Source organism: Orcinus orca, chromosome 20, assembly GCF_937001465.1.
Source record: "Orcinus orca chromosome 20, mOrcOrc1.1, whole genome shotgun sequence".
Taxonomy (NCBI): domain Eukaryota; kingdom Metazoa; phylum Chordata; class Mammalia; order Artiodactyla; family Delphinidae; genus Orcinus; species Orcinus orca.
The window spans coordinates 42854195-42876078 of record NC_064578.1 but is presented as its reverse complement, the minus strand read 5'-3'; the positions used below and the strand labels follow the sequence as shown (position 1 = coordinate 42876078).

General features: G+C 41.5%; 1 protein-coding gene across 3 annotated transcripts in view; it reads left to right on the top strand.

Moving 5' to 3' along the window:
* The first annotated feature begins 372 nt into the window (after nucleotides 1–372).
* The window catches only part of ZNF599 (zinc finger protein 599), a 61164-nt gene continuing 39652 nt past the window's right edge, over nucleotides 373–21884 (top strand). Inside the window, exons 1-4 of one of the 3 annotated variants that reach the window (XM_033413840.2) lie at nucleotides 373–504; nucleotides 2810–2936; nucleotides 4913–5008; nucleotides 13988–20234. In XM_033413840.2, coding sequence (XP_033269731.1) covers nucleotides 2903–2936; nucleotides 4913–5008; nucleotides 13988–15513 — 1656 coding nt within the window. In that variant the 5' untranslated portion in view covers nucleotides 373–504; nucleotides 2810–2902 and the 3' untranslated portion in view covers nucleotides 15514–20234. Of the gene's footprint in view, nucleotides 875–2809; nucleotides 2937–4912; nucleotides 5009–13987; nucleotides 20235–21884 lie in introns of those variants that run through there. The other 2 variants (XM_004284177.4, XM_033413844.2) reach the window with 2 other exon arrangements.

Sequence of the window (21884 nt, the reverse complement as noted above, 5' to 3'; positions counted from 1 at the left end):
GTCTGAAGTGGGGTCTGAGGCCTTGTATTTGTAACAAATTCCCAGGTAATGCTGATGTGGTCTGTGGGTTGGAAACCACGGATTAGGGGAACACTTTAAATTACTATCTTAAAGAATAATCTTCATTTTTCATTGTAAATCCTGGCTCAGAGAGGTGAAACGCTGGGGCAGGAGTACAGTGCGGAAGGTCAAGGCATGGGTCACGTGTTACAGACCTTTAAGGGCAGGGCATTGCCTGAAGGGACAAGGAAATCTGCGTGCCTTTAAGAAGAAACGAGGCCGCGCCCCCTCTTTGGAACCTCAGGGTACAGTTTTCACAGAAAACAGGAAGTGAGCTCTCCAGTTCACCGGATGCAGTCAGAAATTACGTTACCCACAAGGCAGTGCCCCGAACGTCGGCGGCGGGCGCTGACTCAATGACTGACGGCGGAGGCCGGTATTCCCTGCTGCAGCTTGGGCGGAGCTTCTGGCGTCGGGGCTTAGGACGTCGTTTGGAAGTGGCCGGTATGTCCTTACTGGCCTTTCTGGCTGGAGCACTGGGCATTGGCCGCTTCTTAGAAAAAGGTCTTCAAGACCGAGCAAAGGACCGCGAGGAGAATGGGACCCACCTCTACGCTTTTGTATGAGCCGTGACCCCGTCTCGAGCGGGTTGTCAGCCGAGCACTCTCCGAGCTCGTTCCCAGCTTTCGGTCTCCGCAGGTCCCGGAGGCGGCTCCCGGGGCCTTGTGCTCACCCCACACCGCGGACACTCAGGTCCCAGGTGCCCCCGCCCAGGGCTGGCCTGAGGAGTCGGCTGAGCCCGCTGGACCGGCTTTCGTCGCCGCCTCTTGTCGTCCCACTCTGCCCACTGGGCCCCATGGCGGCGCCGGAGCTGGTGAGTGGAGGGTTCCGCAGGCCCATGTGCGCTGGGGTCGCTGTCAGCACAGTTCCACTCGCTATGATATAGGGAATCCTGGGACCTTTCGCCTTTTCCTCTTAATACTGTCGGATCTGGAGGTCCAGTGAGAATGGGGTATGGGAACGACAGTGCTAATCACTTCCAATCCAGGCTTCTGAATCCGGGCCAGGGGTTCAGGTGTGGAGAGGCACCCATTTCTGGCTCTAACCTTGAGCTTGTCGATTGGCCTCCATTTCCTTGGCCTCCATTCCCTCGGGTCTAAAATTGGACTATTAACTATTTTTCTCTTTCGGTTGAGGGAACTGGAGAGGATATGCGTGTGACGTGTGACCTTCAGTGCTCAGCAGGACCCAGAGAGCATCACTCTCGATGTGGTTTCCAGAGAGGGACTCTCCTGGTCCTGCTATTATCTTAGTCTCACACCCAGGTGGAGTCTGACCCTCAGGCCTCCCTGCCTCGGGCCTCAACCCAGCTGAAAGCTGGGAGACTGGGATGAGAGAGCCTCTAGAGCAGAGGTGAGGTGGGAGCAGCGTTTTTGGAATTGCTGCTCCTCTAATAGGAGTAGAAGTTCCCTGGACAGACCAGAAGACAAGCCAGTCACTGAATTTATCTTTGCAGATGCCATCTGGGTACTACAAGTGAAGCTGGCTTGCCACTTATGGCAGTGAACCCATTTTCCTAGCACATTTACTTATATTTGAAAAGTGAATCCATTACAGTATTCCTTAATGACAGTGCATAGGAATGTTGTTTCTCAAGGCATGTAAACACATGGACAGGCCTTAAATTATTCTTCAGCATGCCACCTTGTTTGCTCTCATCATAGCTCAGATCACCTTCAGAACTTCTCTTATTTACCCATTTTCCTCACCTGACTTGCTCCCTAACTTCATTCCAGCCTTGTTCCACATCCACTCAGAGAGGTCTTCCCCAGTTGCCCCATCTAAAGTCTCCCGTATCATAAAGTCTCCCATAATCTTTGTAGTCATCTCACTCACTTTTGGGGTTTTTTTCGGAGCCCTTAGGGCCATATGACTTTATCTTGATCATTTATTTAGTTTCTTGTCAAGGATCTTTCCTTGACAAGAGTGTGAGTCCTGTTCTCTGCTTTATCCCCAGGCTTAGAAGAGTGCTGGGCCTGTACCAGGTGTTCAGTAAGCAGTTGATGAATGAAAGATTCTACCGTCTGGGGCTCCCATCATACTTAAATCTAACTCCCCCACTGTGGCTGAACCAGAGGGACCTGGTTTCAAATCTTGCCCCTTCTCATTAGACCTATGACTCTGGGCAGCTTGACTTTGAGTCCCCATTTGCTGAGTGTGAAATGGAGACAGTGATGGTGTTTACCCCATGGGCTGCAGGAGGATTAATGAAATTCACAAATACACACTGAGCACTGACATGTGCTGGGCACTGCAGTGTTTGCTTTATGAACATTTTCACTTAAATTCCCACAACAACATGGTGAAGTTGGTAATGTGGAAATTGAGGCTCAAAGAAATTAGCATCAAAAGGCTGGATTTAAGCCCCAGGAAGTCTAGCTCCAGATCTAGAGACTTTTAGTTGCTTTAACACAGCATCTAAAGCCCTTAGGTGCAGGCAAACAGTGCAGACCAGTGAGGCTCAGCTGCTGCTGTGTTATCATTACTTGAATTACAGTAATGGACTCACAGTCCACACAAGATTACCACTGTTTGTGTCACTCCCCAGTGGATTCCCATATAGGTGGCTTTTCTCTCCTGCACCTTTGTATTCTGTCAAAGGCACCATCTACCTCCCTCCTGAGCCCAGCACAGACCTTGGTTCTCAGGAGATACTCAGTGATTCAGGCCTTGGGTCTCTCTGGACTTTTGCCACTAACCAAGCAGTAGACTCATACAGGCACCCCACCACTTCTGTTTGACTTTCCAGGCATTGGTATCATTTGAAGATGTGGCTGTAACCTTCACTGGGGAGGAATGGAGACATCTGGACCTGGCCCAGAGGACCTTATACCAGGAGGTGATGCTGGAGACTTGTGGCCTCCTGGTCTCACTGGGTAAGGCCTCACCTGTGTGGTACCCACAGCCTCTTTCATTCCATTCTCTCTCTCTAAGCATGGCTGGTTGAGAAGACCTGAGGAACCTGCCTTCCCTTCTCCCTCCAGCCCCAGCATGTTCTTATCTAACCTCCTCTTGCTTGGTTTCCTTGTCTGCATCAAGGATTGTTGTACAACAAACGCAATTCTTCTCAACACTTTTACCCAAGTGTCCAACATAAGCTGACCTCAATCTGACATTCTTATTCCAGATTCCCATGATCTGGAATTCAGCTTGATTGGGTCAAATGTCCTCAGAGCCCAGTTAACAGGACCTGTGGTTAATGGGACGTTCTCCAAGAACATGGTGAATTAGACAGACAGGAAGCTATTTGTCATCAGTGCTACTGGTATCTTTCTAAGCAACACAATCTCAGCTAAAAGACTTCTTTGACCCCTGGTACCTGCACAGTCGCCCCTTACGTCCTAAGGCCTGTGCCTTGCTTCTCTGAGGCTATGGGAGTTAATTTTAGAGAGTACACAGACATATTTTCAAATGGCATTGATGGGCGTCTGAGAAGGCTATTTCTTTTTCCCTTCTTTCCTGCCTCTTGACTGTTGTTGAGAGAGTCTGGGCTTAGTGCTGAGTCTTCAGCGTTCACATGGCTGTTGGCTGATTCCCCTTCAGCAGAAAGAACAGTCGCAGGACTCACAGACTTGAGTCGGCAGCATGAGCTTGCTGGGACCATGATTATTTTTGTTTTATCATATTTTTATAGTAACCTTCCACTTAGCCCCAGTGAACTAGTATCTGTAAAGTGCTTAGAATAGAACTGGGAACACAGCAAGTGCCACACATGCATTTGTTATATATAATAAATTAATAAATCCCAAGTGTTCTCCCACCTAAACCTTAAATGTCCACTTTATCCAGAAATGGTTACCTCTGACAGGGCTCTCCCAGCCTTGTGTCCACATAGTCTCTCCCAGGAGGTCAGTCATCAGTGAAGTAAATCCAGTGTTATTTTATGACAATTGTGATTAGTTGTTGAAAGGAGACATCTGGGGAATAGTATTCCAGGTGGAGGGACCAACACGAGCCAAGTCCCTGAGGGGTCAGGGAGCTCAGGTCCAACAGAGGCGAAGGAATATCTGGTTCTCCTTTTCCACGGCCCCATCACTGAGCTTGGTGCCAGGCGTATGGCAGACATCAGTGAACATTTGCTCAGTGACAGCTGGGTGCACTCTGGCTTGCAGTACAGGATTTTCTAATCAGAGTTTCTGTGGTCCTGGTTTCTAAGTCATTGACTTCTCTCCAGAGTCCTCCTGTCCCTTAGCCTTCGAATTTGGCAAAATATATTTGGCTGCACGTACCAGAAAACCACCTCATACAGGTTTCACCCTGAAAAAAGTTTATTACTTCACCTAATGAGAAGCCCTGAGGTGGTGCTGGCTCCTGGGTTGGTATCTACCAACCCAGTTGTCTCTGTTTGTCTGCTTTCTCTCCTTGGCCCAGATCATCAGGCCAGCATCCTTGAAGTGGCCACAGGATGATGCAGCAGCAAGTAAGGCAGCAGGTCCCCACATTCAGCCCTGTCTTCCCAGCCTGGATTGAAGGCTTTTTCTTAAGAATGGGTAGCAATTTAGGTCATGGCCTACCTCAGATAACTGACTATCAGTTGAGTTAGTCTAGTGTTTTTAGCCATCCTTGGGCACCAGAATCACCTGGGGAGCTTTGAAAACAACCAGAGCTCAGTTTTTATGCCCAGAGATTTGGTTTAATTTGTTCTGTGTTTAGAACCAGGCATGTCTAAGTAGTTCTGATGCATGGGAAGGTTGAATCTTATTGATTTAATTAGGGAAAACCTTCTGGAAGGAGTCATCCCCTTTCTGGGGTTTCATGGTGGTGTGTTAAAGGTGTACACTCCAGTATACTTGAGAGTTTTCCTTTTGTCTTTACCTATATACCCATGCCCCATTTATTTCTCCATGCACAGGGCATCCTGTTCCCAAACCAGAGCTGATTCACCTACTGGAGCATGGGCAAGAACTAAGGACAGTGAAGAGAGGCCTCTCCAGAAGCACTTGTACAGGTGGGTGGCATGGCAGCTGGCAGACTACCAGGGAATGACTGTGTCTGAAATTCCATGGGCAGTTTCTTTTTGCAGCCTTCCTGGGGTCTTAGGTGGTCATGAAGCACTTTGAACTGTGTTTCCTCTGTCTTCCCAATCCCATCACACTCTTTGCCTTTACTAGGGTTGAAATGTGGTATACTGGGTAAGAGATGGGCTGTAAACTTGGCCACTTACTAGCCTCATGACCCTGGGGAAGTTGCATGATCTCCCTGTGCCTTTGATGTCAACTCAAGGCTGAGTTGGTGCTACCTGCTGTAAGAGATAACTCCAAAATCTTGGTGGGTCAACTGGTTAAGACTGTTTCTCATTTGTGCCATGGTATAATGTGGGTCAGCAGGGGAGCTCTGTACCACATATCTATTCAGGGACCCAGGTGTATTCTATTGTCAGTATGTGGCTGTAAGGTGGCCCTGGCATCATCCAGCTGGCCAAGAGGAACAGGAGAGAAGGGGAGTAGTCATATCCACTTGCATACACAGTCACTTCCATTCACATTCCATTGACAAGAACTGGGCATTAGGCTACGTGTTTTGTCATAGAAATGTGGTTTAACCTTGTGCCCAAGGACAAAATACCAGGGATATGATGAACATATACTCAGTTTGCTAAACTTAGCCTATATTAGAAAAAGATAGAGTAATAATAGTTTCTGCATCACTGTATTGTTTGGGAATGTAATTAGATAACTTGAAACTGCTTATTAGGACATTGCCTGACCCAAAGTTAGTGGCTTAATAAATTTACCTACTAGTAATATTCATATATTATTACTCATAATGAATAGAGAACAATGATATCTCAAACTTCCTTCCAGATTCAGAAAAGACAGTCCTTTCTTTTTCTGCAGATTACTATCTCCAACTATATTTTGCATTCCCACTCTTTTCTACCTGCATCCAATCATTTATTTATCTATACATTCCTGCATGCATCCATCCTTCCATTTGTAAATGAGATGTTCAGAAGCAGTCCCTAGCCTTGTCATCTTCCTACCCTCCTGTCTTGTAAAACCTCAAGGGGACATTTGCCTTTGTCAGCTCCACTTCAAGTGTGTGGATAGCACTGACGCAGATTCATGATCTCTCCCCACTAGGGTTCCTTCAGGCTGCTCAGCCAGCCAGTGAGTATCTCTGGCCAGCACCTCCTCAGCCCTGCTGAGTCTGTCTCAAGCCTTCACTCCTTCCCGCAGTTCTCCACCTTCACTTGAATGTTTCAAAGGCACTTCACACCCATCATGCCTAAAAAGGACCTCATGATCTTGCCCATTCCTCTCGTCTCCCCATTTCAATTCATGGCCTTGCCATTCGCTAAGATGAGAAAGCCAAAAACAAACTTGAACAACCCCTCAATACCTCCATTTTCATCATTCCCAATATCCAGCCATCCCTGAATCTTGATCATATTTCATCATACGTTTCTCCTGAATCCATCGTCTCCACCAATTCCATCAGTTCCAGCACTATCACCCTAGTCCAGGCTATAATCATCTTTTGCCTGCATGATGCTAACAGATTGCTAACTGGTCCCCCCCATATCTGCTCTGTGCCTCTGATCAGCTTTATGTCTTACATCCACTTCCCCGTCTACTCACACCTTATTCCAAATATCGCCACCTCCCTAGCCACTGAGATCTCAGCATATGCCTAGTTCATTTTGAAAATAAAGGCCATTCACTTGTTTTTCTTGCCTTCTAACCCTTACTGATTTATCCCTGTGGGTTCCTTCTCACCTCTCAGAAGAGTTCTCATCCCCAGCCATGGCTAATTCCCCAAGCAGCATCTAGGTCATACCTTCACTTACCTTCTCAGGTGTATTAGTTATCTGTTGCTATATAGCAATATTAAAAATCACTCATTATTTAATATTAAAATATCACTCATGTATTCTCTCTCATCTGTGGACCAGAAATCCAGGCACAGCTTAGCTGGGTCCTCTGCAAAGCTGCAATCGTAGGCCGCTTGCAGCATGTCAGCTTACTTCTTCAAATCAAGTAATGGTGTGAGAGACTCCAGCAAGAGAGATCTTACACATATACTTTATCTCTTACATCTTACATTCTGTCACCTTTGTTATATTCTATTCTTTAGAAGTAAATCAAGGTCCTACTAGGATTCAGGCAGAGGTTATCAAAACTGTGTGAACACCATGAGGCAGGGATTATGGGGAACCATACATGAGTCTGTCCACTGCATCAGGGAATGTGCATCTTCATTTATTTCCTACCTCTTGTATATCTCCATCTTCTCTCTACTCAACATAAAAAATGTGGTCAACCCCAAACAATTAAGAAAATGGGAATGGGAACACACATATCGATAATTACCTTAAATGTAAATGGACTAAATGCTCCCACCAAAAGACACAGATTGGCTGAATGGATACAAAAACAAGACCCATATATTTGCTGTCTACAAGAGACCCACTTCAGACCTAGAGACACATACAGACTGAAAGTAGGGGGATGGAAAAAGGTATTTCATGCAAATGGAAACCAAAAGAAAGCTGGAGTAGCAATTCTCATATAAGTTATATATATATATATATATATATATATATATATATATATATATATATATATATATATATATATATATATGTAGTTTGCTTGAGTGCAGTGTTTTTTGTTTTCTGTACTGAATTCATTAGCATGGGCCGGTATAAAATTTAGCATAGGTCAATATGTAATTTGTAAACTAATAAGGTCTTAAAAGTGAGGAATTAAGTCTTTTAAATTTAATTATTTATTGCAAAGAGCAGAATAGCATACATAAACAGGTGCCTAAGGAAAACTTGTATTCTAATATGGAACTCTCATGAACACCTTTTTTTTTTCTTCTAACGGTATGATAGTAGGCCATTTGATTATTTTTATGGCTTTAACTTTACAACAATGAAATATTCGTAAATTTTAAAAAGTATTTTTCTTTATTTGATGTGGGTGGGATACTGGAGAAATGAAAGGTCAAACATCTATTGAGGAATCCATACTTGTCTATATATTGTGTACTTTTATTTCAAGAACTGATTTAAAATTCCTAAAAGGATGCTATAATAAGTTATTATGCCATTTTACAGACTGAATTAAGTGAATTTCAGGGAGGTATGAAACTTGCCTAAGGCTATCCAGCTACCAAGCGGTAGAAGTGAGAATTAAATCCAGGTATACCTATAAAAAAAAATAAAAAAAAAATAAAAAAAAAAAGAAGGCGAGGGCAGCACCAGGGTATGGGGTTGTTAGTTTTATAGGGGTGAGTAATTTCATACGCTGATGAGTGGGAGGAGTATTCCAGCTATTTTGGGGAAGGGGTGGGGATTTCTAGGAATTGAGCCACCGCCCACTTTTTGACCTTTATGGTCATCCTTGGAACTGTCGTGGCACCTGTGGGTGTGTCGCTTAGCTTGCTGATGTGTTACAATGAGTGTATACTGAGGCTCAAGGTCTAGTGGAAGTAGACTCGTCCGCCATCTTGGACCTATTTTGTTCTAATCAGTTTATGTTGTGTCCTCGGGCTATGTAATTCTTTTAAAGGTTGTGCCCTGCCCCCTTTCCTCCTGTTTCATATTGAATATATAATATTTACCAGAGTATGTTTTAATAATTAATACATGATATATTGTATAATTAATTTATATATCATATATATAATGATATCTATAGGTATTTGTTCTAATAAGTCATTAAAAATAAAAAAAAATAAAAAAAAAAATGTGGTCAAGTTTCTGACACTTGAGGGAAACATTTTAAAAAATAAATGCTCTTGGCTCTCCAGTGCCCTCCAAAAGTTGTTGACTCTATTTCAGCTGAACTACCAAGCTTTTTCAAGGACTTTTCTCATTCTCAGAAGAGACATCTACACAGACCTCCCCTTTACTATTTTCTGTAATTTTTGTACTGAGGGGTAATTTACACATAATGAATGTACAAATCTTAAAGTTCATCATCATGAAATTTTACATATATATAAGCCAGAGTATCCACCACACAGGATTAGAAATATAGTATTTCCAGCACCTCTCAGGCTTTTTGTACTTCTCTCCTTATTAATATCCCCTTCTACAAAAGTAACCAGTGTTTAGACTCTGTCACCATAGATTAGTTTTGAAGGTTTATAAATGGAACTCCACAGTACACAATATTGCTATCTGTCTTCTTTTGATAATCATTATGACTCTGGAATTTACCCATGTGGTTGCATATATTTGGAGTTAGTTTCTCGCTGTGCAATATCTCAATGAATTAATAGATTATATATACCTGTTTTCCTGTTGATGGACATTTGACTGTTCTCCATTTTTGGAATATTATGAAGAATGCTGCTATGAATATTCTTGATCATATTTTTTGTTGGCTATAAGCATGCATTTCTGTTGGGAGTATACATACGAGTGGACTGGCTGGATCATGGTGTAGTTACATGATTAGCTTTAAAAGAAGCCATCAATCAGTTTCAAAGTGACTGCACCGTTTCACATTACCACCGGCCATGTGTAAGAGTCCTCATTGCTTCAGATACTAGTGAGCAGGTGGTATCTGCCCCTTTACTCTTTGAGTAGGGGTATTTCTCAGCACCACAGTACTAAAAATGTTCTTACAGGTTATTGTTGACATTCTGATGGACAAATGCAACAACTGTGATAATGATAGGAGACAGTGGTCTAAAATTTACAGAACACTTGCCATGCACTGTGATGATTGATTTACATTTTCTCATGTAACCTTGTTATGAACTGAATGTCTGTGTCCTCCCAAAATTTGTATGTTGAATCTCTAACACCCCAATGTGATGAAATTAAGATGTGGGGCCTTTGGAAGGTGATTGGGTTTAGATGAGGTCGTGAGGATGGAGCACCCATGATGGGATTAGTGTTCTTATATGAAGACAAAGAGACCATGGCCTTTCCTAGGTGTGGTGTGTTGTACTGGGGGTGGTGGGGAAGAGGAGAGTTCTCTGGTGTCTCTTCTTTTTTTTTTTTTTTTAAATATTTATTTATTTATTTATTTATTTGGCTGTGTTGGGTCTTAGTTGCGGCACGCAGCATCTTCGTTGCCGCGTGCAGGATCTTCGTTGCAGCATGCGGGATCTTTAGTTCCGGCACGTGGGAATCTTTTAGTTGTGGCATGCAGAATCTTTAGTTGTGGCGTGTGGGATCTTTAGTTACAGCATGAGGGATCTTTAGTTACGACATGAGGGATCTTTCATTGTAGCATGCGAGATCTAGTTCCTTGACTAGGGATCGAACCCGGGCCCCCTGCATTGGGAGTGAGGAGTCTTAACCACTGGACCACCAGGGAAGTCCCTTGGTGTATCTTCTTATAAGGATACTAATCCTCTCAGGTCCCTACCCTTATGACCTCATTTAACCTTAATTACTTCTGTAAAGTCCCTATCTCCAAATACACATTGGAGGTTCGGGCTTCAACACATGAATTTTGGTGGAACACAAACATTCAGTCCATACCAAAATTTGTTTTTTGAGTAAATACAGGGCTATTCAGATATTCTGTTTTTTCTTGTATCAGTTTTGGTCATTTGAATCTTTTAAGGAATTTGTCCACTTCATCTAATTATTCTATCCATTACTTTTTAAGATGGTTTCATCTCAAAATGGTAAATTTTATGTTATGTATATTTTACCACAATTTAAATTTTAGGTATGTATTGTACGTATCATTTTTATAATGCCATTAAAAACTGACATTCTTGGGCTTCCCTGGTGGCTCAGTGGTTGAGAGTCTGCCTGCCGATGCAGGGGACACGGGTTCGTGCCCCGGTCTGGGAAGATCCCACATGCCGCAGAGCAGCTAGGACCGTGAGCCATGGCCACTGAGCCTGCGCGTCCAGAGCCTGTGCTCTGCAATGGGAGAGGCCACAACAGTGAGAGGCCCGCGTACCGCAAAAAAAAAAAAAAAAACAACTGACATTCTCAAAAAAATAAAGATTGTTCATCGTACTTGTGTGTGTATGGTTTGCTTTTTTATTTGAATACTATAAAAAGTATCCATTTATGTTGTTGTATAGGATTTGTACTTTTCATTTAACAGTACATTACTAAGATTCATGATGCATGAAGCTATAGTTTACTCATTTTTTTCTTCTATGGTCATTTATATGAGTATAACACAATGTATTCATCCATTTTCATGGGAATTTTCTTGTTTCTAATTTTTTGTACCCACAGACAATACAGCCATGAAAATTCACATGCATGTGTTCTCACAAACGTGTAGGAATTTCTCTTAGTAATATTCCTAGGACTAGAATTTGGGGATTATAAGTTAAGCAAAAGGAGAACTTTACTAGATGATGCCCTGTTGTTTTCGAAAATGGTTATTTATACCCACTTACACTTCACCTGCCTTGTATGAACAATTCCATGGATCCATACCCTCTCTAACACTTGATAAGTTTTTTCAATCAGGTGAATATAAAATGGTCTCTCACTGTAGTCTTAATTTGCCCTTCCCTCATATCTAAGAAATTTGAGTTACCTCTTCATATGTTGATTGGCCAATATACATCTGTGAAATATCAGTTCATAATACGTTCAGTTTTCATTTTGGGTGTGGAGTGTTGAAGTCCCCAGCTGTCATTGTAGTTTTTTCTATTTCTCCTTTCAACGCAGTTTTTGGTTTGTATGTTTTGAGGCTCTTATATTTGGTACATACAGATTTAGGATTGTTATGTCTTCCTGGTGGATTAATCTTTTTATCATTATATAATGTCCCTCTTTGTCCCATTTTCTTTGCTCTGCAGTCTGTTAATATAGTCCTGATGTTAATATAGCCATCTTTCTTTCTTTACCTTTTTAAAAATTATATTTAGTTTAGTCAGATTGATTAGTCTTTTATAAAGAATGCTTCTGTATGTTTATGAAATCCTCCTTTTCCCCAAGATCTAAAAGATAGTCATTTTCACTATTTGTTAAAAGTTTTTAATCTTTAGCTTCTAACAGTTAAGTCTTAATCAGTCTGGAATTAATTTTTTGTTTTGTACAAGATAGAAATACAATTTCATTTTCTTCCATTGTGGCAAATAATTTTTCTACATTCATTTATTGAATACAGTCAAGCCCCCTACATATGACCAAGTTCTGTTCCAAGAGCACGTTCATAAGTCCAATTTGTAAGTCCGACAAAGTTAGCCTAGGTACCCAACTAACACAATTAGCTATATAGCACTGTACTGTAATAGGTTTACAAGACTTCTCACACAACTAATACATAAAAAACAAACACAAACAAAAAATAAAGAAAGCATTTTTAATCTTACGGTACAGTACCTTGAAAAGTACAGTAGTATAGTACAACAGCTGGTATACAGGAGCTGGCATAGAGTGAACTGGCAAGAAGAGTTACTGACTGGAGGAGGTGGGAGATGGTAGAGCTGAAGGATCATCAGCAATAGGAGAAGAGCAAGCTGCAATTTCACTCACACCTGACGTTGATGGCACAGGTTCTGGTTCCGTGCTGGATTCAATTCTGTCTACCTCTTGAAAAAAATGATCCAATGATGTCTGGATAGTAGCTATTTTTTTCTTGTCATAGATGACACAGTAGCACTGGATTGCATTCTGAATGGCTGCTGCAACCTTTGTGTACTGTTTACGTTTGGGTCCTGTGCCTCAAAGACTAACAGTGCCTCCTCAAATAAAGAAAATTCCCTTGCCATTTCCTGCGTCATGAATCTCTTTGGTTCTTCAGTTACTTCTTCTTCCTGTTGTCTCTCTTCATTCTTTCTCTGAGCCTCCAATTCCATCCAGTCTTCATTAGTAAGCTCCTTGTTCGCATCTTTGAAAGTTCACAACTTGAAAGTTCGTATATAGGGGACTTCCTGTATTCCTTCCTTTTTCCACTGGTGTCTCTGCTGCTTTTGTCATATATCAAAGTTCCATATATACATTTCTGAGCTCCCAATTCTGTTTTTTCCTTTGACAATTTGACAGCTTATCTTATATCTATGCTACATCACACTGCCTTGGTGTATATGATTTCATCATAATCCTAATTCCTCAAAGGGCAAGTCCCCTTGCTTTATTCTTCTTCAGAGATATCCTGGGCTCTCTGTTATTTTATATAAATTCCACAATCAGCTTGCCAATAACCATGAAAAACCCTACTGGGATTTATCTGAAGTTGTATTAAATTTATAGATGAATTTGAGGGAAATTGGCAACTTTTTATTATTAATCTCTTCTCATATAAATCTTCATTAACGTGATATGTTTTCTGGTTTACTTCATCTAAATGTTATCTATTTTGAGTTTGTTCACCTAGTCTTTACTAGATATAATAGACTCAATATTTGCACCCAGTTGCTTATCACTGCCCCTGCCCAACTTTCACACACTCCAGAATCCTAAGATTTTGTTTCTCCTCTTTCCCTGCCTCCCTCTCCACCATCCTGTCATCCTCTTCTCTTTGCCTGGCATTCAACATTCTCTCAAAACCCCGAACCTTTGTACTTTCAGTCATCTGCTACAATTTTTCTCCTAATCCCTCTGTCAGGGAATTCCTACTCATCTTTAGAAATAAGCTCATGTAGCACCTTGTCCAGGTAGCCTCCACTGACCTCTTTCTGTCTTCCATCTGGGCCAAGTTAGGTCCACCTTCCCTGTGCTGTCATAGCACTATGAGATGTTGGAACACAGTCATTATCATTACTCTGTCCACCCTACCCCATTCTGGAGAGTGAGGAGGAGTCTCCACTCCAGATTTTCTATCTGTACCAGATTTTCCTCCTGGGTTACCTTTTAAAGATGTCAAGAGTCCAAGGATCAGTAAAGAAAGAAATTTTAAGCCTGGGTTTAAAAGATGTAAAAATGCCATAGACAGTAGAGGCTTTATTTTCACCTTCATTCTTCCACTAAAGTGATAATTTATTTTGTTCTGTGTTGACATCACTAATAGGCACCTTTCTTATATTGGATTTCCTTCAGGTGAAAAAGCAAAACCTGAGATCACAGAGCTTACTGCTTCTCACCTGGTCCTCACTGAGGGAGCCCCTTTTGAGGAACAAGTGACACATGGAGCCTCAAGGCATTCCAGGCTGGAGCAAGCAAGGGATCAGGAAGAACTGTCAGAAATGCAGGAAGGGAACTTGAGGCCAGGAACAGACATCCACAAGGAGACATGCCCTAGGAAGTTAAGCCATAAACATGATGACTTTGAGACAGATGATAGTCTTTATTTAAGGGTTTTACAGGAGCGAGTCACTACACGAGATGCTCTGCATGAACGTGATTCCCAAGAACCAAGAGGAGACCCTGTTATTGATGAAAGGAATAATCTCTACAGATGCAAGGAATGTGGAAAAGGTTTTAGCAAGAATTGGGCCCTTGTTCGGCATCAACAGATTCACGCTGGAGTGAAGCCTTATGAATGCAGTGAATGTGGGAAAGCCTGTCGTTATATGGCAGACTTCATTCGACATATGAGGTTTCATACTGGGGAAAAGCCATACAAGTGTATTGAGTGTGGGAAGGCCTTCAAACGCAGGTCTCACCTCACAGAGCACCAGCGTATTCACACTGGAGACAAGCCCTATGAGTGCAAAGAGTGTGGTAAAGCTTTCACCCACCGCTCCTCTTTCATCCAGCATAATATGACTCACACTAGAGAAAAGCCCTTTTTGTGCAAAGAATGTGGGAAAGCTTTTTACTACAGCTCTTCCTTTGCTCAACACATGAGGATTCACACTGGAAAGAAACTTTACAAGTGCAGTGAATGTGGAAAGGCCTTTACTCACCGCTCCACTTTTATCCAGCATAATATGACCCACACAGGAGAAAAACCCTTTTTGTGCAAAGAATGTGGAAAAGCTTTCTGCCTGAACTCATCCTTCACTCAACACATGAGGATTCACACTGGAGAGAAACCCTATGAGTGCAGCGAATGTGGAAGGGCCTTTACTCACCGCTCCACTTTCATTCGGCATAAGAGGACCCATACTGGAGAGAAGCCCTTTGAGTGCAAAGAATGTGGGAAAGCCTTTTGTGACAGCTCTTCCTTAATTCAACACATGAGGATTCACACTGGTGAGAGGCCCTATGAGTGCAGTGAATGTGGAAAGGCCTTTACACACCATTCTGTTTTTATCCGACATAATAGGACCCATAGTGGAGAAAAACCCTTGGAATGTAAAGAGTGTGCAAAAGCATTTTACTATAGCTCTTCCTTTACTCGCCACATGAGGATTCACACTGGAGAAAAGCCTTATGTATGCAGAGAATGTGGAAAGGCCTTTACCCAACCTGCAAATTTTGTTCGGCATAATAGGATCCACACTGGAGAAAAACCCTATGAGTGCAAAGAATGTGAAAAGTCCTTTTGTGACAACTTTGCCTTAACTCAACACATGAGAACTCACACTGGAGAGAAACCCTTTGAATGTGGTGAATGTGGGAAGGCCTTCAGCCATAGTTCATCCTTCATTCACCATCGAAAGATTCACACCAGAGTTTAAAAGATGTAACAAGGCCTTTTGCAAATGTGTTCACTTCAGTCAATTTTAGTGAACTCATACTGGTGAAATACCTTTCCTTTTGAGTATAACTATTCAGGGAAGTCTTTTGGCCAGAGAAATATCTTACTCAGTATCTGAAGAGAAACATCATAATTTTCATCTCTGTGAAAGCTTTTTGTGGCAGGTCATCTAGAAATTGACCCAGCCTGCAGCTCTACACTACACCTGAGAATCATCCACGAGAGAGACTCAGTGGTTGTCATGCATTTGAGGAAAATGTCAGCAACAGTTCTTCCTATGTTTATACTATAAATCCATCTCAAGAGTATTTTAAAAGAACAAAGAGATGCAGAAGAAAGGAAAGAGAAATGCATGTGTGGCTGCTTTCTGATTTCCCTGCCAGGCTATGACAGTTTGTCAATTGTGTTTGTGCACATGCAGAGGGGATGAAGAGGGAGAGGTCAAAAGGCCTCATCACCTTTATGTGTTTTCTTATATATCCATAGTCAGGAGAATTGGACCATTGGGGCAGCTCTGCTAACATTTATTAAAAGTTCTTTGTTACAAAACACTGTCATGTCTACCCTTGAATATAAGGCCTGAGTCATGAAATACATATACATACACACCTACATATGCAGTCAATTCTTCTAATTCATGGTAGTTATATTCTATAAATTCACCACAAACACTGAACTAGTGAATACTGAACCATTGCTCCTAGTGGCAATACAGGTTTAAGTTCCTGTGAGCCTCTGTTCACATTTTCATCAACCAATCAGTACATAATCTTTTTATTTATTTTTTTTTTAATTTTTTTTTTTGGCTGCATTGGGTCTCCATTGCTGTGCATGGGCTTTCTCTAGTTGTGGCAAGCGGGGGCTACTCTTTGTTGCAGTGCATGGGCTTCTCATTGTGGTGGCTTCTATTGTTGCGGAGCATGGGCTCTAGGCATGCAGGCTTCAGTAGTTGTGGCATGCGGGCTCAGTAGTTGTGGCATACAGGCTTAGTTGCTCTGCGGCATGTGGGATTTTCCCGGAGCAGGGATTGAACCCATGTCCCCTGCATTGGCAGCGGATTCTTAACCACTGCACCACCAGGGAAGTCCCAATACATAATCTTTTATGGAATTATTTTCTGTTTTTAAAGACACTTTATTTAATAAATGTTTCTTATGTTACATCCAATAGTTCCTTATAATAAAAAATATTTTAATTATATCATTTTTGTGTATTGTTACTGTACTGCTTTAACTTTTTCACTCAGTCACACATACAAACAATACACATATGCAGTACTCATATAAAATAAACATGTAAACACTATACAGTACACTGCTCTACAGTACAGTCATGCAAAGAAAGTCCTAGAAACAATTAAAAATTAACCAAAATTAAAAACATTAACTAAAACTCTGATTTTGATAGAACTGCAGGATGTGTGATGGGGCAGTGCCCTGAGTGGATTAATCTCCTGACCTTGGCTTGACCCAGGAAAACCAAAGGAGAGGTTGTTGCCTTGTTTTGCCATCTCTTCCAGGTCTTTGTTGGTGGGTTCCACTTCCTTCTCTGCCAGAATTTCTTCCATGTCTTCTGTCATGTCATTGAAGCCTTTTTTACTTATATGCCATGTGATATGCATTATGTGTTTGACACTGTCCTTTATATTTTCTGTAACACCTTCAAAGCCTTAGAAATTTTTCAGGCAGTCTGGCCAAGCATTTTCCTAACAGTTAATGATAGTAATCTGCTTGTTATTATCCCAGGCTGTGCCAACACAATAATAGTGCATATGGTGACGGACATCTAGTAGTCCATCATAGTGGTTTCTTTTATTTATTTATTTATTTAGGCCACACCATGCACCACGTGGGATCTTAGTTCCCTGACCAGGGATTGAGCCCGCACCCCCTGCAGTGGAAACACAGTCTTAACCACTGGACTTCCAGGGAAGTCCCATGGTGGTTTCTTTGTTGGTGTTGAGAACTTTGCTAAAAAGCTCCCTCATGTTGTGCTTTTATTATGTCCTGATTGAGAGGTTGGATAACATGTAGTATTTAGGGGTATGAAAAGATCGTTTAGGTTGGAGTGGGTATTTTCAATGCTGTCTTGTACAGTTTTGTTTTTTTTGTCGGTCTTCATCTCATGAATCCACAGCTTTTGCCACTTTTCCATCTTTTTCTTAGATTCATTACACTACTATAGATGTTACTTTTGTTGCAGGAAGGGGGATCCCTTCCAGGGCCCGAGAGTGGGCTCTTGTCTAACACTTGGAAATGCGTTGTCTGAGGAGACACACATGCTGACAAAGCAAGAGACTTTATTGGGAAGGGGTTCCCCGTGTGGAGAGCAACAGGGTAAGGGAAACCAGGAGAACTGCTCTGCCACGTGGCTTGCAATCTTGGGTTTTATCGAAATGGGGTTAGTTTCTGGGTTGTCTCTGGCCAGTCATTCTGATTCAGGGTCCTTCCTGTTGGCACATGCATTGCTCAGCCAAGATGGATTCCAGTGAGAAGGATTCTGGGAGGTTGGAAGGACATATGGACTGGTGTCTCCTTTCTCCTTTTGACCTTTCCCGAATTCTTCCAGTTGGTGGTATTCTGGTGGTATTCCGCATTCCTTACCAGGACCTCCTGTTGTAACTCATACAAGTGGCTACTATCTTGCCTGGCCAGGGCAGTCAGTTTCAGTCAGAGTTTCCCCTGACACTTTTAACATTTCTGGAGTGGCCACATGTAGAGACTGGTGAATTTCCTCTTCCTAGTTTTGGATGTGCCGTATTGTTGATTCATTAACATTGAACTCACAGCCAAGAGCTGCATAAGTCATGACTGAATGAAGCTTATCTAACACGTGTATTTTCTCTATCATAGCCTTCTTGCACTACAAACACTAGACAGCACTTCAACACTGTGCTTGGGGGCCATTTTCAACAGCAAAATCACCCAAAAAGCACAAAAATTCAAAAAAGTGTGGCACTAAAGAGATTGCGAAAAGGACACTTTATAATATGAAAGCTGACGCCAGAAGGCAGAGTGACACCGTGTTTGACCTTAGCTGGTAACATGCATGATGGGCAACTTCAAATTTTTTATCACTCTGCACATGTCTGCAAATGACTGCAAAAATGCTATGAGTATTGATTTGGGAGTTACAAATAAAGTTCAGTGAATAGGTGAATTCGCAAATAATGAGGATTGCTTATTAAAGATCACTGATGAATTTTGTTATTTTTTTTTTCTCTTGGCTTCATTTGGAATAGTTTCTACTGCTACATCTTCCAGTTTCCTAATCTTTTCTTCTATGTGCACTCTCCCCTTCATCCCATCCAGTGTATTTCATATCATAATTTATAGTTTTTATCTCTTTTAGTTGGATTAGGGTCTTCCTTATGTCTTTCATGTCTCTACTTCACATGTTCATTCTTCTAGCTTCTTGGACATATGGAATAAATTTTTCTGTTTTAATGTCTTCTACTTTTACTATCTGTCATTCTGCACCTGTTTTTTTTAATTGAAATATAGTTGATTTACAATGTTAATTTCTGCTGTTCAGCAGTGATTCAGTAATACATATATATATCCTTCATATTCTTTTCCATTATGTTTTATCACAGGATGTGAATATAGTTCCCTGTGCTATACAGTAGGACCTTGCTGTTTATCCATCCTATATATACTACTTTGCATCTGCTAATCTCAAACTCCCAATCCTTCTCTCCTCCACGCCCCCCTTTCCCTTGGCACCCACAAATCTGTTCTCTATGTGACTCTGTTTCTGTTTTGTAGGTATGTTCATTTGTGTTGTATTTTAGATGCCACATATAAGTGGTATATGATATTTGTCTTTCTGACTTACTTCGCTTAGTATGATAATCTCTAGGTTCATCCATGTTGCTGCAAATGGCATTATTTCATTCTTTTTTATGAATTGTGTGTGTGTGTGTGTGTGTGTGTGTGTGTGTGTGTGTGTATACCACATCTTTATCCATTCATCAGTTGATGGACATTTAGGTTGTTTCCATGTCTTGGCTATCGTAAATAGTGCTGCTATGAACATAGGGGTGCATGCATCTTTTCAAATTATAGTTTTGTCTGGGAATATGCCCAGGATTGGGATTGCTGTATCATATGGTAGCTCTATTTTTAGTTTTTTGAGGAACCTCCATACTGTTTTCCATAGTGGCTGCACCAATTTATATTCCCACCAACAGTGTAAGATTGTTCCCTTTTATCCACACCCTCTCCAGCATTTATTATTTGTAGACTTTTTAATGATGGCCATTCTGACCAGTGTGAGGTGGTACCTCGTACTTTTGATTTGCATTTCTCTAATAGTGATGATGAGCATGTTTTCATGTTGTGCCTGTTTTAAGTGATTGATTTTTCTTCTCATTTTGGGTTATATTTTCCTGCTCCTGTGTATCACTATTTATTTTTGATTGGATGTCAGACATTGTGATTTGGGAATATTTTTGTATTTCTGTAAATATTCTAGTAGGGAGACTGGCATTCTTGCAAAAAAAATTACATAAACAAATGTAAACTGACAACTCCGACAATGCTTGTGAAAGATGGAGTCCTCAGAAGGACCATCAAGACCTCTCTCAATTCTCTGCATTTAGGCACCTGTGGGTCTGCCCTCATATATGTCTCCTAGGGGTTCAAGTGATCACTGTGATCAACTTTTATGTTTTAATAAAATGAAACCTTATCAAGGCTACACTATTTGTACAGTTACAAATAGTAATCTATCCATGTTTCTTCTATTTGCATTGGTCTGATATATGGAAGCATAACTGGATTGCTTGTAGGACCAAGCCCCTCAGTTCTGTCTTTAACCAGGTACTACCTGGGAGTCTACATGGGGCCTAGAGGTGTAGGTTAAGGCTCCCCAAAGGGTTTGTTTTTTAAAAAAATATGAATCAGTTCCCACCATGGAGAATCTGTGCAGTTTTACACTGTCTCTGAGCCTGGGCTTCTTTGCAGAAACTGGAAGACCTTGTAGTAGAAGCTGGGTGCCTGCAACAGTAACTCCTGGAGGTGGAATCCACTCTTCAGTGTACCATAGCCATGCCCAGCACTTGTTCCCTTATTGACCCAGTCTGTCCCTGGCGCATGAGGAAGGTGCCCCTTTGTTTCCAGGTTCCCCTTTGTTCTTAGGATGAAATCCAGACCTCTGTTATGTCAGGAAAGATACCTTATGCTCCAATCCCTCCCTGCTCTGTTTTGATGAATATACTCCCAGCCACCCAAAACTACCTCTACTCAACAAACCTTCTTTCTCTCCCTAAAGCCCAGTCTATCCAGTTATCAGATGTTCAGATGTTCCTCTCTGCCAGGAACAATGTCCTGAGAATTCAGTTTTCTCCCAGGTTTCCAGGTAATGCTGATGTTGCTGGTCCAGGGGCCACATGTTGTAAACTACCGATTCATTCAATTATTTAAAAATTCACATATTATCCTAACATTTCCTGTGTCCTTGTCTTGGGCCTTATTTTTACTGCCTCAATTCTCACATGATTTACAACTAGGAAATGGGTTGTTATCGTCCATACCAATTACAAAATTTAAATCATTATATAATATAGCAAACTAAGGTCATCAACAAATGGTTGCAGACTTGGTTGTTTTCTCACATAAATACTAATTATTAATGAGTAATCCTGTATGAGACTATTATTCTTACAAAAATAAGTTTAAAGGAGAAATAAAACTATAAACAATTAAGCAATGTCATTACATATTGGAACCTGCCACCCTTTTAGAAAGATTTTTCTCTGTAATTGGTGACCACTTACAAACTTTGTTCTGCCTCTTTCTTTACATGTTCAGCTTTGGTGTGTAATTTCCATTAACTTGTCTACTAGTGAGTCCTAATAGAGATAGGTTAGCTCAGTTACAAAAGTATCTATCTCTTTTGGAGATAAAAGCTAGCAGGTATGGTTTGTGGCACTCTGAAAATTACCCTGAAATATATATGATTTCATATGGGATTTAGATAATTTGCTTGGGCTTCTCCCTTTTGCCATACTTCTGCTAGAATCTAAGATGTAGCATCTAATTTCCCAAGAATAAAGAAGGCTAGCTGTGTATTGTGTATTGGGGTTTTTTTCCTTTCATTTTTTATTGCAAGATATATAATATAAATTTTACCATTTTAACCATTTTTAAATGTACAATTTAATAGTATTAAGTATTGGGCTTCCCTGGTGGAACGGTGGTTGAGAGTCCGCCTGCTGATGCAGGGGACATGGGTTCGTGCCCCGGTCCGGGAAGATCCCACATGCCGCGGAGTGGCTGGGCCCATGAGCCATGGCCGCTGAGCCTGCGCGTCCGGAGCCTGTGCTCCGCAAAGGGAGGGGCCACGGCA